This window comes from Numida meleagris, chromosome 18 (genome assembly GCF_002078875.1).
Source record: "Numida meleagris isolate 19003 breed g44 Domestic line chromosome 18, NumMel1.0, whole genome shotgun sequence".
NCBI lineage: Eukaryota > Metazoa > Chordata > Aves > Galliformes > Numididae > Numida > Numida meleagris.
Genome location: NC_034426.1, coordinates 3,652,356 through 3,669,392, shown reverse-complemented (window position 1 = coordinate 3,669,392; position 17,037 = coordinate 3,652,356). Strand labels below are relative to the sequence as shown.

The window sequence follows — 17,037 nt, the reverse complement described above, 5'->3', positions numbered from 1 at the left end:
CCTCCTGTCTGTGCCCTGCTTCCCACCAACGCCAAAATCCCAGGTCTGATCCCCACAGCCATAGTGCCAGCCTCATTCCTCTGTTCCTCCACACCATAGGGGACATTGGCTCACTGACCCCAGTCCAAGTGCAGAATCACACAGCCCTGCAAGCTAACCCCCTAACTGGGAGAGTCTCACGTCTAGAGGCTGCTTTCCTTCCCTGCTGGGAGAAGTGATGGGGGAAAAACGCAGTCAAGATGTGGCGTGGTGTAACGTGAAACGAGGAAGCAGACAGGACGAAAGGAATCGAGGCTCGCCGCAAGCTCTGCAGGGACTCCTACAATGTCAGCCCCGCACCTGTGCATCGCAGGTCGGGGATCTCTCACGGTCCCGAGCCAAACTATGTGCGTTAACTGGACTTTGTCTCTCAGAGAGATGCTTTAGAGCCAGACAGCCTAGGTTTCCTTTGCAAACTGCATCCAAGGCTAACCACTGTATTAAAACTATGCATCTCGCTGCCAGTTTGGATTTCTGACATCAGTTCTACCTCTGCTTTGAGTTCTACTACATTTCAGACTGCGAGGAATAAAGACACCTCTAGGGTGAGATGCCTGCTCTCTGCAGAAAGCCCCTGCAACCCACAAACATGCTACATTTAGGATGCACCCCTTCTCCACCCAGCACATTCGGCACTGGTGTCCTCCAGCCAAGACACAACTCCCACGCAGCACTGCGACCACCCATCACTCGGCACAGCCGAGCAAACAGCTCAAATCCTACCAGATTCTCAGCCTCTTGAGGATCATTCCTCTGCCTAATTCTGCCAGTTACCCTTTGCTGGCCTTTATCAAAACCCCTCTGAGCCCTGCACTGGTCCTCACAGACCTGAGCAGCAGGAGGAGGAGTACCTTCCACATCTCTCTGCAGCTGGGGCATCGCTCCTGGGGACACAAGGGAGTCCACAGCCCCAGAGATCCCGATATCATCTGGTCCCCATCAGGGGAGGAACAAGGTAACAATTGCCTCTGATTAGTGGCTAGCACAATGCTGCACAGAGGGCTTTTTTGTTTTGTTTTGTTTCAATGGTAACTTCTGGATGAAGAAAAATGAGTGAAGGAGATATCCAGGTTGGGGTCAGCCAGGCATGTTTCATTTTCAGCTTCAAAATAGCTGTGCCAGGCTACATTTCTAATTGATTTTAGGATGGAAAAAAGTCAGAAAATATCCATAATGCTGGAGTTTTCCAGAAAAAAAAGTTTTCCAGAATTCCTTCACGCTGTTACTTTAACCCCAGACTCACCAACCTGAGCATCCACACCTCTCCTGGTGGAACCAAGCCCTTTTCCACTATGTGCCTATTTGTGCTTGGGCTGACTTTTGATATCTACACAGTAACAACAACTCCCACGTGTATCCTATCACACATTATGCCGGTGGGTGCCCTCACCTTGAAATTTTCCTAAAAATAGCATTTTTTACACCCAGGAATGGAGGCCCCGTGCCAGGGGAGATTTCTCCGTCACCACATGTGCTCAGCCCCAGTGTTGTGTCACTCTGACAGCTGCGAAGGATTTGGGAGTGAATTCTGAACATCTCTCTGAGCAGTGATGAGGAACAGAGAAAACAGATGGAGCCTCCGAGTCCAAACCGGACAACAGCAGAATGGCAGAATTCATCTGCAGGGAACCTTCATCCCGCCCCAACCCCATACCTTCCTCCAGCAGCACTAACCATTACTCTTGAGCAACAGGCAACAATACACCGGCAAATAAGTTCAGATCAGGGCTTTACCACCATGCAGCCAGAGGACTGAGAGGCTCAGGGCGCAGTCACCAGTGCCCACCACCTCTGGCAGCAGGGGTGATGCTGGCACATCTCAGCTTCATGCAAGCACAGTTCTCCCACAGCTAAAAACGCTCCCAGATTTCACAGCCACTGAGAGATCAGCCCCAGTGGCGCAATCAGGAAACGTGGGGGTATTTAAATCAAATCTCTTAACTGGTTACGTTCATCCTTCTGCATGAAAGGTCTCTGGAAGACGCTCTCGAGCATTTCACCCAAGCTAATCGCTCGAACCCAAACCATCACAGCCTACAAATCCTTTAAACTTCGTGAGCTGCCTTAACACTGAACAGCTGCCAGGCCCTCATTTGCTTGCAGCCGCGGGAATAGCTTTCTTATCAATAAATGGGGATTCCTCTGCATGCAACACCCCGTAACAGCAATGGCAATGACTCGGTCAAATGCCTCTACTCAGAGATGAGGAAGTGCCCCGCTGGTTTCAGGCAGCAGTGAACGGACAGGCAAGATGCACATTCAGAATAAACCATGGCACAGTCCCTGCCAGAAGTGTGAGGACAGCCAGTGTGGGCTGTGCCATCAAGACGGCGACGTTTGCTATAAATTGCTGTGCTTTGAGACTCAAAATGCTCCAGCTCTCCTCAATGGGAAACAACTGGGCTATCTCCAAAAGCTGCTGGTAAATGAGGATGTTAATGGTGACAATTGCATCAGAATAAGAGCAGTCTCCTATTTTAGCCCAATTAGTGCCGCGGTAAATCATCAGCTCAGGCCTTGCCTTTTGCAGTGGAAAGAGACACATCTGTGAGGCTCTTCTGTTGCACGTGTTTTATATTATACTCTAGCACAATATGTATAAACTAACGCTATTCTACACTTACACAGCACCTCATCTGGAAATCTGAAAGCGATTTATGAATGGTGGGCATCTGTGACATTTTGCAGATGGAAATGGAGGCACGGAGGGATTCAGTAATTAGCCCCAGACTTGTACAATGAGTCAGCTGCAGAGCAGAGCCTATTATTTGTTGTGTGGTAATATTTAGTGTCCAAATGCACAGGGACACGAGTCTTACATTTGCCAAAAAAGCACATGGGCATGCTCCAAAATGCCACCCAGGTCTGCGCTCAGACCAAGACTGTCCGTGTGAATGCACGTCCTGAGGTACAGCCTCCTCTGGCAGCCTGCTCCCTCCGTCCTCGTAACACAACTGCAGACCAGAAGAAGGGTTAATATGCCTGAACGTTCGTCTGCTTTTTCCACACCAGTTGATCTAATAAAAAAGATTGATTCTCCCTGCAAATCTGGCCTCGCTTTAACAAATCATTTGATTTGACACAGAGGACTATATTCAGATAGTTTAAATTCCACTTTAGTCCCTGAAAGTAAAGTTTCTGATGGACTGAACGCTTGGAAACAGCCAATAGGAAACACCAGGCAGAGACACCCACCTTGGGTAGGGTTTACATTACTGAGTGTGGCCAGAAGCATCTGCAGATCTCTCTGTGCTGTAGAGCTTATGAGCCTACAAGGAACATCACATTGTTAGAGAAAAAAGACAGCCTGCTCTGTACCTTCTAGAAATACAGCAGCAGCTCACACTTCTGAAGCACTTCCAGCATGTAAGCACAGCACCACGTTATCCTCCTGCCTGACCCAAGGCAGTGGGCAAGATGCCTGGAGTGACACTCCCAAGGTGATGGGATGGGGATCACTGAGAGGTAGAAAAAGCCCATGAAAAAATCCAGACACTTGCATTAAAAAATTCTCAATTTCTTTAGTTTGAAGACATAGTAAAGTAAAGCATCTGCAGCAGATCTCTACAACATACCTCATTTGCAGCTTTCCATTATTCCCTCTTGGTGCTGCTTATATCAAAGTTAATAAATGTTGAACGTGGAAGGAGCTGATTTTACAGGGCTCCTATCCTCAGCGTACCTGCTCTCTACTTATCTGCCATGTTTCCTTCTAAAAAAGAGAAGAAGGAATCTTCATGCCACTTGGTGCCAACGTTCAACCATGGCAACCCACAGGGAAGGAGTTTAATATCCCCTGCACATTTCATTGTAGAATAGTTACTTCCCCTCCCCAGCCCTCAGTAAGCAAGTCCCAGGCACATTAGGTGCAATACACCTCTGAAGGTGGCAAAGCCTCAAGGCTGTGATAAGCAGAACAGTGCACTGTCACCTCCAGGCTTATTTAACAAACTCTTCTGCAGAGTTTGTTACAAGGCAAAAAATGCTGTTAGATTGATGACTGCAGCATGCTGCCTGCAATGATAAAAGCCAAGAAGGGATCACAGCAGGAAAGGAAGAAGGGACTTGACAGTAACATCACTTACAAAAGGCAATCTGGAACTGAGACTGCCCTGTAGATAGACCAATAATTAAGAATTCTGAAGATTCAGATACAATCCCTGCTGACACAGTACTTTCCCCACATGTCTTTGGGCAGTCATTTAGTTCCTCCCTATGGGAGCACCCACATGAGGGTCAGTGTGATAAGATGTGCCAGTGGGCCAGGACGAGCCCAAGCAACAGAGAGGAATAAACAACAGCATCCTCAGCTATAGAAGGGCATATGAAAGAGAATAAGAAGATCAAGGATAGAGACAAGGACTGAGGATCCTTCCCTCCCACAAGGGCTGGGGCTGATTTCTCCATTCAGAGATACAGTTTTTCCCAGTACGACTTCAAGGAAGGACCTGGAGAATGGCAATGGGTGTTGGGCACTTCCAGCCTCAGGGTCCCAGCCAGGAGATGCGGGTCCCCAGGCTGCCAGCCCTGCCCCACTTGGTTACCCCAGGACAAACCAATTCTGTGCTGACCATCCAAGGCCAGCGAGGCTCAGAGCACATTGTGTGACATCCACGAGCAGAGCACACGAAGAGAGGAGCTACAGTCTGAGCATGAAGCACATCTCCAAAAGGAACAGAAAGACAGAAGCTTGCCCTGATTTAAGGCTTCACTGGAGCTTATGGACTACGGGACAGTTATTTCTTTGCTGAGTGTGTGTTCAGTAGGGACCCCAAAGAGGCAGATCAGCGCGAGCTCTCCACCTCTTTGCCATACAGCTGCTCTCACAAAACCAGCCTTGTTGGAGCAATTTGTCTGCTCAGCATATGTGCAGCTCCTACACTGCCGCGACTTTTCGTTTAGCACAAGACCTGCACTCGGCCATCAGGTACAAAGACTGCAGCGTGAATCCCTGCTGCTTTTCCATTAACCATCAATGGAGATTGACAGTAGAGTTTAAAACCCTGCTTGGATTTCTGCACATGCACCAGCTTCCGAGCTGCTCGCCGTGTCAGCTCGGAGGCACACAGCTCCTGCAGCAACAGGCAATGCTTTGTTGCTGGTCCACTTTCAACCCGTAAAACCCTCTCAGCTTTCCCAGAGGAGGCCGATCAGAGACACCAGCACCAACATCACAGAAACACTCAGATGTGAGGAGACACCAGGGCCACCACGTCCGGCTCCCTATGGGAAGTCTACATTGCAAACAGGGTCACAGCCACCTCCCCTCTGAGGGCTCTGCAGCATCACCCCAACAAGGTGATCCCTGGTTTGTGGCACTTCTCCCTCCTCAAAGATGGATGAGGAGCACAATCTGGTCAGCAAGAGAAGGGTGGGAAGCTTTAGTTGCAGAGAGGAAAGCACAGAACAGGCAGAGACTCACAACCCCCTCCCCCACACCTCCCCTACAAGCAGAGGGATTCCCCAGCTGCTCCAGCCCCCGCTCTGTTGTGGGTTCTGCTTTTCCCTGATGTTCAAGTTGCCCACTTACGGTCCCGGCTGGAAGAGCGACCGTGCTGGCGGCCCAGGGAACCTGCGGGGACAGAAGAGGCAGTTACCACTGGGGATGGGTGAAATCCTCACCCAGTGCAGCATCAGCTCAGCAAAGTTTACCCAGCCTGGGGAGCAAAACTTGGTGGGGAATGAAAGTGTCTTCATGCTCCCTGCTTGTTTGGCTCTTGCCAGCACTTAACTCTTTCCCACCCACAGCAAGGCACAGATGTGCACATTCGTGCTCTCAAAGTGCTGAAACAAGCCCGTAAAAGAGCCCTCTGTTCCATTGGAAATGATGCTTCCAAAAAAATACAAGCACAGGGACATCTGCTGAATGAAACAGGCTGCAGCAATACAAGCTAGGTGAACATACAAGGAGCTGTTTTTTGCTTTGAGAAGGGCAGTCCTCAACTGCATGCTATGGGGAAAAACTGCCCCAGAATCAAGGAGGGAGAGCAGCCATCATGTTGGCTGAGCCATGGGGAGGAGAGCACGGCACCTTCCCAGCCACCGCAGCGTGTGCTAAAACCCAATTTTGTGCCAGAAAATGAAGGAATCACATGGGGAGGGGAAAGGGCTTTGGGCAGTGTGTGCACAGCAGAATCTCCTGATGTTCACAAAGGCAGAGCACGCTCCAGAGAGGCAGGTTTGCCTCCAGCTCTTCAGGACCAGCCCATAAAGTTACCTCGCATCTAGAGATTTTTCTATCTCCATGTGATGACAACTGCGACTGCCTTTGTAAACCACCCCGAGGTCTGCAAAGACTTAAATAATTAAATCTGTGGACCACAAAGCACTTTCATCTGGAAAACACAATGGATGAGCACATCACTATCTATGTGTTCTTGCAGAGAAGGGTAAAAAAGGAAAAAGAATAATGCTAAACAAGCTGAGGAAGTCATCTTGGTACCAGACATTTCCCACAGCATTGGAAGATGACGGTGACACTGCAGTGACCTATATTAGTCCTCATCTGCACACATAAAATCGCCTTGAAGATGCTAACTACAAACAACTGTTACCAGATTTTACAAGAGTGTGTTTGCTGTACCAGTGTCGAGAAACATCACATTAAAAACAAACAAACAAGATCAGATAATTGCTCTGAGCGTGGTTTTTGTTAGCTTGGGGCGCCGGATGGGTTTGCACATGTGCCTAGAGAGCCGAGCAGCAGGCTTGCTCCCTGTCCTACTGCAATCCTAACTGGGAGGACTGGGAGATGTTGGTGCAAATTCCACCAGTACACATCTGGACAAAGCCTGGAGTCCCTTAACACCCTCAACCATTCAACTAAAAGCCACACGGATCCCCTTGATGGAGCAGTGTTTTACACTAGTGTTACATTCCTCCTAAATCTGTCCTTTGAGGGAAGCTAATACAGACTGTGAACGTTTCCATAACACTGGGGCAAGCATGGGAGACATGAACGAACAGAACTCTGCGCCAAAAGAGACTCACCTTACCTTGTTTCTTTTTTCTTAAAGAAATTCTGTCTCAGAGAACTTACCCCCAAGCCCCTCATAGGATTCCCAGCGTGAGGAACATTTTCACTTGGTTTAAGCCAAGATGTGGGTTCAAGTCATGTTTATCATAGGTCAGATCAGGAACCCAGGGGAATTCAAGCCAGGTCAGACCCCCAGACAAGCTATGGAGATGATAAGGCCGCACAGCAGTTGTGTTGCCCGCTAACAAGCTGAAACTCTCAGGTGGGAGTTCTCCTGGAGCATCCCATTTTCAATGAGATTGCCGCTGCAGCCACAGCCCTGTATGAGTGCAGCTCACTGTTTCATGACTGCAATTCCTCAAAGAAGAGGAGTGGGTGCTGAAGAGAAATTCAACCTGACCTTACAGTGCCTGCAGTGGGTGCCCCATCCCTGCAGACACTCAGGGTCAGGCTGGACAGGACTCTGAGCACTTCACGGAGCTATGGGTTCTCTGTTCACTGCAGGGGAGTGGGACCAGATGGCCTTTAAGGGTCCCTTCCAACTCAAATGATTCTATCATTCTATGCAAGCAACAAACTGCAGCCTGCATTTCTGGGAATTGGTGGTCACAGAAATAGGTATGAGAGCGAACTCCCAACTAGTGCAGTAAATTGCTGTGATACAGAAGCCTTGCCTCAGTGCAGAGCATTCAAGCTAACGGAAAGCCATGACAAAACTCTCAGAACCGCATAGTTTTGCTCTGTTAGCTGAGTAACTCAATAACCACTACGAAATAAATTTTTCTTTCATTATTCTACCATTAACAGCAACTACAAACAACCACGCTCCACTCTGAGGAGCAGATTACGATCCCAGTTTAGTCCTTACCAGTTACAATTAGATTAATGTTTTATGCCTTCTGCAAGAACTGCAGAGTCAACAGAATACCAAAGGCCAACTCCGGAGGGATCCCGTTACTAACTCAAGATCCATCTAGAGTTAAACCGCATCCCCAGAGCAGCATCGGAAGTCTCTCCCTTTGCACAGCAGTGCCAGGCTGAGATCAATGACATCGAGAAATGTTAACGAGGTCTTTTCTGCAACAGCAACCAGAAAAAGAAAACGAAATCACAAGAACTGCAATAAGAAAGGCCAGGCCAAGGTAGATGTGTATCCCACAGCCCTGCACAGGGAATCCATTTCTGGATGGCTGCCTAAAACTCTGCATCCGCCTTGTGCTGGCTCAACCCCCACTGCTCTTGGCAGGTGAGATAGAAAATTGGTTATAAAATGAGCCCTATATTTTATAAGTTTCATAAACATTTTTTAAAAAACTCGAATATGAGGTATTCTCAGATGATCCTGTGCCAGAGAGTAATGTAGTCTAACTTGGAAACAGAGTTACCACCTGTTCATGGCAACTACTCTTTTAATCTTCATTTCTATTTTATGAGCTGACCAACGCTATTTTATTGGCTGATAATTAGTTTAGGTTGATTTAATTAAACTGAATTGATTACAGCCCTTCTTCCTTCCAGGGCAATCCTTCTGCAGGATTAAGAGTTTTAACAACCTGGACCCTGTACCAATGAAGCTGTACTGCAGATCTTCTTGTCAAAAGTGGTCACACCATTCAGGTCAACACACGCCTGCGGGGACAGAGATGTTCTTAGGTACTGGTTAAGAAAAAGGCAGAATATGGCTTCCCGGTTAGAAAAAGGGGTGATAGTTTGGCTCCAGGTACCATTATTTCTTAAGCTTAACTGGGAGGAACAGCAGGTATGGTGGAGGGGGTAAATTCTAAGCAGACGCTGCTACTGAAACCAATGCAAAGATGAATGCAGTTAGTACTAGATCTAAAGCTTTAAGCTGATGGCAAAAATCTGTTTCATCAACAGGCCAGCACATCATCTGCATCTTGGATGGATGCCTCTGAAATGGATCACAGAAGGACTTGTGATGGAAGGGACCTGAAAGCCCACCCAGTTCCAACCCCCTTGATGTGAGCAGGGTTGCCAGCAATTAGATCGGGCTGCTAAGGGCCCCACCCAACCTGGCCTTGAGCATATCCAATGATGGGGACTGCATATTAGGCAAAGAAAGCTTTTTTTTCCCTAAGTGTCCACTCTTCTGTGAGCACATATATTCATGCATCAGCATTCAGGCTAAAGCACCATACTTCTCCTAAAGTCTGGTCTACATGGAAAAAGAGAGCATAGGGTAGACATCTCAGCTAGCTTTAACACATTTTAGAATTTGTTTGTAATGCTTTTAACAGCAAGTAAGATATGGGTCAGACTGAGAAGAGATAGCATTCATCCAGATGGGTCATATACATAGTTATGTTTGGCTTATTTTAAAGAATCAAAGCAGTAACCGACCACCATCAACTACATCAATAGCCTTCAGAGTACTGGCCTTTACCAAGCCGGACTTCAGTGAAATACTCAAGGATGAACTTTCTCATGTCATGATTTCATAAGTCCCATTTTGCAACGAGGCAGAACTGAGCAGTTAATTATATCTGCAGAGCCTGCAGTAGAGGTTGTGGCAACAGCTCAGCCCTGGAGAAAGGATAAAAATGACTGTAACAGTAGTAGATATTTGGGTGCAGTTAAGTACAGACAACGTTGTAGTCAAATGGCTATTCTTCAAGATATATGTTGCCTTTGATACTTACAGAGCCTTGAAAAGTGAAACACCATCATTAGTCATAACTTGCTGGCAACAAAAACCCTAATAATTCTGACTAATTGTCATGGAAAGTTACCCTGATTGCAAATTTGACAGTTATAAAAATCCAATTTAGGAATTCCAAACAGGCCAGGAACATAATTAGGCACTATATTTTAACACCCTCTTGATCAATGGCGGGGTAATGGAGAGTCTTCCAAGAGCCTTGTTTTGAAATGAATGGCGCCATATTGATGAAACAACTTGGACAGAAACCAGAAATTAAATTGAAAGTTTAAACAATGCAGCTGTATTTTATCATCCTGTATTGTCAAGCTTTAACGAAAATAGCTCCTAAACAGAGCCACATGTTTTGCCTGTTGCCCAAAAACTGAAGGTGAATTTTAAAACCCTTTCCTAAACTGCAGGATGCCAAGATTTTTCAGCTAGAAGTTATTATTAGGACGCAACAGTATTTCATAGAAGTCTTGACAACGGTTTTGTATGGTTTCTGTAACAGCAACTCCATTTTTTAAATCAGAGATGGCTCAGATGAGTGATGCTTCAAGAAAAAAAAAAAAGAATGGAACCTCTGCTGTGCATTTCTTATGTATGGAATGTAAAATTAAGAAGTAAAATCTCATAATCACTGGAACAATCAGTGCAGGGAACATAAGCAGGATTCCCCGCTCATCCTGCATATCATTAGCAACATTGTCAGCTCCCTTCTAAGCTCAAGGCCTGGAAATAGATCAAACGTGGGCGCATCGTGTGTTTCAGTGTCACTGAAAAACTGTACTCAACTCCTACTCCAAGAGTACCTCTTGCCTTTGAGGACTAAGATATGATGGAGAAAACCACTGTTGTTACTTACAATGCTCTGAGAACCCCATCTTTGATAACTCCAGCAAATTGGTCAAGGTACAAGAGACAGAAAATGTACAAAAAGACTCTGTCTTATTAATATTCAAGCTGCATTTACACAGCTGGAAAATTAGGGGAAAAAGTTCTGGGTTTTGGCTTCTCGTCTGTTCAAACAGCCTAGAGGATTTTTGGGGGGGGTGTAAGTTATATAAATTAAATGGGATTCTACCATGTTTATTTACTGGAGGTACAGTATTCAACGTGGCAAGATTCGATTCCATACTGCGCAAAGATCTGCTGAGAAACCAATTCCACACTAAGTTCTACCATCCTTCCCCTTAAAAGCTTAAACGTTCGATCTCAGTTTTGAATCCCTGTAATCCACAACCAGAAGAGAGAAAAAAAAAAACAAAACCAAACCAAAAAGCTCTGGGATTGTAACCCTCCAGCTGAAGAGATTCAATGGCTCAACTCTCACATGTGCTACAAGAATGAGGTATTTTAATTGCATCTATCAGGAAGCTTGCAGAAGGGCGCACGCAACTTTCATCTCGTTCCACCGGATGGAGGAAGGGAGAGGAGACATAAGGAGATAAAAAAGCGGAGAACAAAGGGGTGCACGCAGTGTCTCCTAACCTCTCTTTTGCTGGATAAACATGTCTGTCAGATCCTGAGAGAGGGAGGTCAGGCTGCAAGCCCCGACAGTGGCGGTCTGTAAGGCTGAGGGTCTTTTATCTGCCTGTGTGACATGGCTTCCCCAGAGCACACGGAACAGTGTGGTTGGACAGCCTCCATCTCATTTCTGCATGCCTCTGTTTCTTGTGTGCTCTGTGTAAGGTGTAAACGATGCGAGTACATATTGCATGTTTTTGTAAGCGTGACACCTGAAAAGAGCAGGTCAGAGAGCTTTGTAAGGATTAAAGCTAAGGTGAACAAGAACCTAAAGTAAGTTATATGCTTCTGATCTACCCAGTCACTCCTTCAGTAAACACATTCAGATGAGTGCTCTGCATGGCACCATTTCCAGCACGAGCACAGCCTTTACAGCACGCTGACCCCAGCCAATGCCTACCCACCCTGCAGCAGCACCCATCTGTGCACCGGTGTGCTGCAATCACACCAACCCCTGCTGGGACACTGCTGTGAGCAGCACCCCACGGCTGCTGCCTGATGGCACACTGAGCAGAGCAGGGGCAGCTATGGGCAGGCAGCCCCGCCGACCCTTCTGTGTGCCCACATCAGAGTATCTTTCTGTTTCATATCCCTGCCTACTAAATGCAAAGGTGATGCATCCTTTCCTTGCATACATGAAGGATATTAGCTGTATGATAGAGGCTGAAAGGCTCACTATAGAGGTCACATATGCTCCTTGGGCAGACCATGGAGAGTGCTCTTTTACTCAGCTTCTTACCCAATACATCACTGCAATGCAAATTCTTGTGTTCATTAAATGGTATCTCAAATGTCGGAACTAGGAGATGGTTTTTAATGAGGTTGCTGCTCCCATTCATCTGCCACCGCTCAACATCTCACTAGCAGTTTATCTCTCTCAGCAGACAAACAAGACTGTAAAAGCAGCAAGATAAATGCTAGCCAAATAGCTTAGCTGCTACAGCCTAGTATGGACTTCCAAAGTGCCCTGTACCTCACAGCCCAGGGCTTTGCTGAGGTGGCTGAAGGAAGGGCTCAGAAGAGGAAGCACCTACCTGTGCTGTAGCAAGTTTTCTCTACAGCCCTTTCGTGGCTAACGAACATCCAACAACGCTTGATAAAAACAGTGTCTGCTACTGATCAAGTATTGGTTGCTTTCTATCACACTTGAATCCAACAGGAAGAAATGTCCGAGAAGATGTATTGTCTAAGTTTAATGTTTTATCAAAACCATATGAGCACACATAGCCCAAGGTCCTGGTGAAAAGCCAAAACATACAAGCAGGAAACTGCAAGTGGGTAAAATGTCACACTCAAAAAAGGGGTGATTACCTCTGTGCCAAAAACAAAGGCATTTTTACCATGATGGTACAGCGTTATCTGGAACACCTCTGCCTCCTGAAACAGAACACAGACTCTGCCTCACAGTCTCCTTGTTCCAGGCTCTGCTGATGGAAATCCCAGCTCAGACCACCTCTGGAGGATGTATCCAGCTTCTTTTCATCTATGTATCCATTTATACAGATGCATACACACATGCATGTACCCCTGTGTCTGCACTGAGAGGAAAACCGCTTCCATCACAGCTATTTTTGCTCTTGGACTGCTACTGAGAAGCTTTCTCAACAATTTCCCTCAAGATATACCCTGATGCCAGCACCGCAGGACAGAGCTGCCCATGGTTTAGCACTGGCTCCAGCCACCACCCGTACCACCCCAGCTATCCCTTCTCATCTCAGCCCGTTTTCCAATGAGGCCAACTCTGGAGTCACTGAGACGTGGAGCAATGGGACTGTGTTTCAGCTGGAAGGGACAAGGCTTCTACAGTTTTATCAGCTCCCAGCTGCTGAGAAAACAAGAGTTTCAGCAGCACTTTCTGAACCCATGTTTAACTCCCAGGACAGCAGCTCTAAGTACCGGCTGGCTTGCAGACTTCAGATACCTGCCACACGCACTTAAGCAACCATCTGCGACAAGAACACGAGGAGAATATAATGCATTAACCATCACCAAGCTACGCTAGCACATTTTTATGTGTTAAATTGTTGCTTCCAATTAACTTCAAGCAAGAATACTGAGTGAGCTTGCCACGTTCCTGGTAAGGCACAATCCATAGGCTGAAGGGATCAGGAAACGTCCCCAAATCCCCACAAGCTCCTTGTTCCTAACCCTAAGCACACAGCACCATCCCAGCAGTGTCTGCCTAGCCCAGCAACATCTATTGAGGGCTGTGAGGCCCTGGCAGTGCTGCCCAGAGCTAAGGATGGCCCATCCCTGCAGGTGCCCCAGGCCATGGGTGGGATCCCGGGCAGCCTGAGCTGTTGGGGGGCAGCCAGCCCACAGCAGGGGGCTGGGGCTGGGTGGGCTGTGAGGTCCCTTCCAACCCAACCATTCCATGATACCACTTGTACACCGCACCATGAAACATAGCAGCAGAAGAGGCCTACTAACTAGTGCCTGGTCTTAAATTGCCTGCCCAGTCAAGGTTAAAAAGTCTCATGGAAAAGACATTGCCACGTCTGCAACGGCCGCAGTTCCCTCAATAACATGCCCCCCATTGCTGAAAAGTAACATAGCTGTTGGAAAGAACTGGAAAATAGTTTTTAAACTTCATTAAAATATTTCAAAAAGTTACTTTGATTTAAAAACCCACCTTAATAAAGCTGTATTTATAGTTTCTTTCCACAGTCTTCATCCATTTATACAGCTGCAGTTCCTCTAAAAGACAGTTCAAAGAAATGCAGCTCCAGGCACCCAGTCAGAGCCTAAAAATCCACTGCTGAGTTGCCCAAGATTTTACTAATAAAATTTGTCTTCGGCGATATAAATTGAAGAAGTCAAAACAGAAACCAGCTCATAATCTACTGCAGTGGGTTTTTCAATCTGCGTCTCGTCTCCATGAAAAAAGTGTTCCCCATGGCCTCTGATTACTGTTGGGACGTAAGAAGTGGGTGCTGCCACATCCCCCTATCTGCCCAGACCTGGGGGTGCTGCCATCTGCTCAGAGAGGTGGGCACTCGTTTGTGATCAGAGCAATCTTCTTGCTCACCCAGTAAACTACAGGTCGGAATTTAAACCTACAAAGAGTAGATGGAGTTGGATTGCTTAACCCATCTCTCCTAATAACCAAAACCAACAAGGTTTATGCTCTGCAGTTGTATTGTGCTACGTGGTGGTTCAGTCACCATCCCTGGAGGTGTTCAGGAAATGTGGAGATGTGGCACTGAGGGACACAGATAGATGGCATGGTGGGTTGATGGTTGGACTAGATGATCTTAGAGGTCCTTTCCAGTCTTAATGATTCTATGCTTAAAATTAGGGTGGAATCAAAACATGCTCAGAACGCTGAAAAGAAGTTACAGGTTGTTACCTTTCTGCTATAGCAGACTTAGAGGCTTTGCAAACTGGCTTCCCAGTGAGAGAAATCCATTGCACAAAATGTGAGGAAGCGATCAGGCAATGCATGACCTTGTGTTAAGAAAGCCCTCCAAAAGCCTGCACTGAGTTGAAAGGTGCAGGTCCTTCCCCGGCCCAAGCAGAGCAGGGCAGTCACCAGCTGTGAAGTCTAGAACAGGCACAGCAGCTCTCATCACATCACCCGTCCCTTGTTCCACACTGCAGCACACTCCTCTGGACTTCTGGGACAGCAGCTCCCATATATGCCAGGAGCTGGCCCAGTGAAGCAGGGTAGAAAACAAGCAGATCTCAAGGAAGATACTCAGAAAGCACTATGGGGGTAGCCCTGCTCTAGGCAGAAGAAATAAAGCAGAGAGAGAAAAGGTTTCTGCTGTTATTAACTGTTCCTTGCATAAAACACGTTTCGCCAAATCCATCAGTGCAGCACTTCTTCAAGGTCTCTACTATTCCCACGCACAAATGGGAATGTTCGGGGCTGCAGACCTGCCATCTGGCAGCCCTTACTGTAACCGTGAGCGTGCTCAGAGCCTGGACAGGGCTGGCCTGAGTGCTCTCTTGGTGCTACTGAAGCATCGCTGCTACATAACAGAGCGGTAATTAACTTGTAAAGTCAATAACTACAAGAGCATAGTAGAGTTTGTGTGTTTTGTTGTTCGTTTTGTTTTCAATTTAACACCATACAAGCTTATCATAGGGCCAACATATGACAAATAGGTCAGGACTGTCAAAAGTGTTATCAGAAAATGGAGATAACCAAATCGTTTTGATCTTGCAGTGCAACATATCGACTGTGAAATGCTTAACTGGACAGACCAGCAAATAAATGCCCATCAGATTAGTAAGGCTAATGAGAACAGCAGGACAGGAGATAGCAGGAACGTATCTTCAACATCCAGACTCCACATCCTAAAATTCTTTCATTTCAGTTACGATGAAATTCCAGCACTTCTCTGATAACATCTAGAAGGCAAACGTTGCCACAGCACAATCTCCAAGGAAGCAAATTTTAAAATTTAAATGACCTTTGAAATATTTGTCTGCATCACTTTTGCCAAGTTTCATCTTTCACCGTTGCTGATTCTCAACTTTTGGCAAACAGCACGTACGTTAGGCTGTTATTAGTAGCAGTATTTTAAACTAGCATCTGAGAACCCAGTCGCGTCCTTTGGTAGTGAAGGAATTCGAAAGACAAACAGATAAATAAATAATGCCCCCAACTCGGAAATCAGAGTTAGCTTTCGCTGGTGTGCCTGGATTCAATCTACCGCTCCTCCGAAATCACAACCCAGTGGAAGATTAACCCAGAGTCATAGGATGGGAATGCACGTGGGTTTCTTATTCTGCTTACAGGAGGGTAAATGAAATTTTTAATCTCTGGAGCTCAGCTGATGTTTTGGTTAGTGGTTGAAAGACTTCTTGTCATTTGGACAAGGCAGACCGCTCCCTTTGCATCAGCCTCTGCATAAGATGACACGTCCTCAGCTCTCGCCCGCATAACAGGCAGGGCACTCCTCTGTCTCAAGGCCAACACTCTGCCCATACTTTTCACAAGTGAAGACACCTTCCCTGCTACATTTCCTGAGCAAAAAGCATTACCGACAGGCTTACAGCTCCTCAGGGACTCAGACAATTGCCTTCCTACTTCTCGCTCCTTGCATACACGCATCTAACACCAGATGTCTATGGAGTATTTCATTCTAGAGAGGATTACCAATTCTCCTCATCATTTTTCAATTAGCAAGCATGTTTAGCACTGGCTGAAACACGGGGTGTTCTGAGCACAATGTGAAAAATTTCGGAAGGAAAGCTGTACCATGAAGTCACACCTCACGTGATAACATTAACACGCGCTAGCGCTTTGCTAGCAAAACACAATGTGCCTCTTCCCCAGAGAACTTGGCCCTGCCTGTTCCAGTCCAGCTGGTTTATTTTGTGAATTAGAGTCTGAATGCATAGGCAAAAGAACCGCGTGACTTTGGATTCACCGATGCACGTGGGGATTTTCTCTAATAATCCCATTCATCATCACAGAAGCTAGATGTGTGAATGGTGATCCCCTCGCACTCCCTGGGGAGAGCTTAGAGGCTCGTATCCAGCCGGCCATTCCGGGGGTTGCATCTGTGGATCTCAGAAATATGATTAAGTGCCTTATCTAGAGGAAACTGCTTTTTCTTTCTTCCCTTTTAATGAACAGCTCCAGGTTCGAAACATATGAAAGACACAAAGTGCCTGAAAACAGTTAACAATGCAACAAATGAGCCTGGAAACCTCATCTTGAGTTTCTTGAAGCTACTCACTGTCTATATGGCTAGAAACAAATTTACATCCGCTCCCTTGTACCTTAACCTGAAAGGTTACGGGGAGAAGGACAAACTTACCCCACAGAACTGAAGCTCTAGCTGAGAGAGACATCATCATGCAGAAGAGCAGTGAATAT

General features: G+C 46.6%; 1 protein-coding gene across 22 annotated transcripts in view; it reads right to left on the bottom strand.

The window, feature by feature from the left end:
- Positions 1-17,037, bottom strand: part of COL26A1 (collagen type XXVI alpha 1 chain) — a 194,714-nt gene that overhangs the window by 46,066 nt on the left and 131,611 nt on the right. For 12 of the 22 annotated variants that reach the window (XM_021415813.1, XM_021415812.1, XM_021415811.1 and 9 more), the window contains 2 exons: positions 5,570-5,611; positions 3,235-3,308 (listed from right to left, as the gene is read on the bottom strand). The exons of 2 other annotated variants lie outside the window; for them this stretch is intronic. In XM_021415813.1, coding sequence (XP_021271488.1) covers positions 3,235-3,308; positions 5,570-5,611 — 116 coding nt within the window. The remainder of the gene's footprint in view (positions 1-3,234; positions 3,309-5,569; positions 5,612-17,037) is intronic. 8 more of the 22 variants (XM_021415817.1, XM_021415819.1, XM_021415818.1 and 5 more) reach the window with 1 other exon arrangement.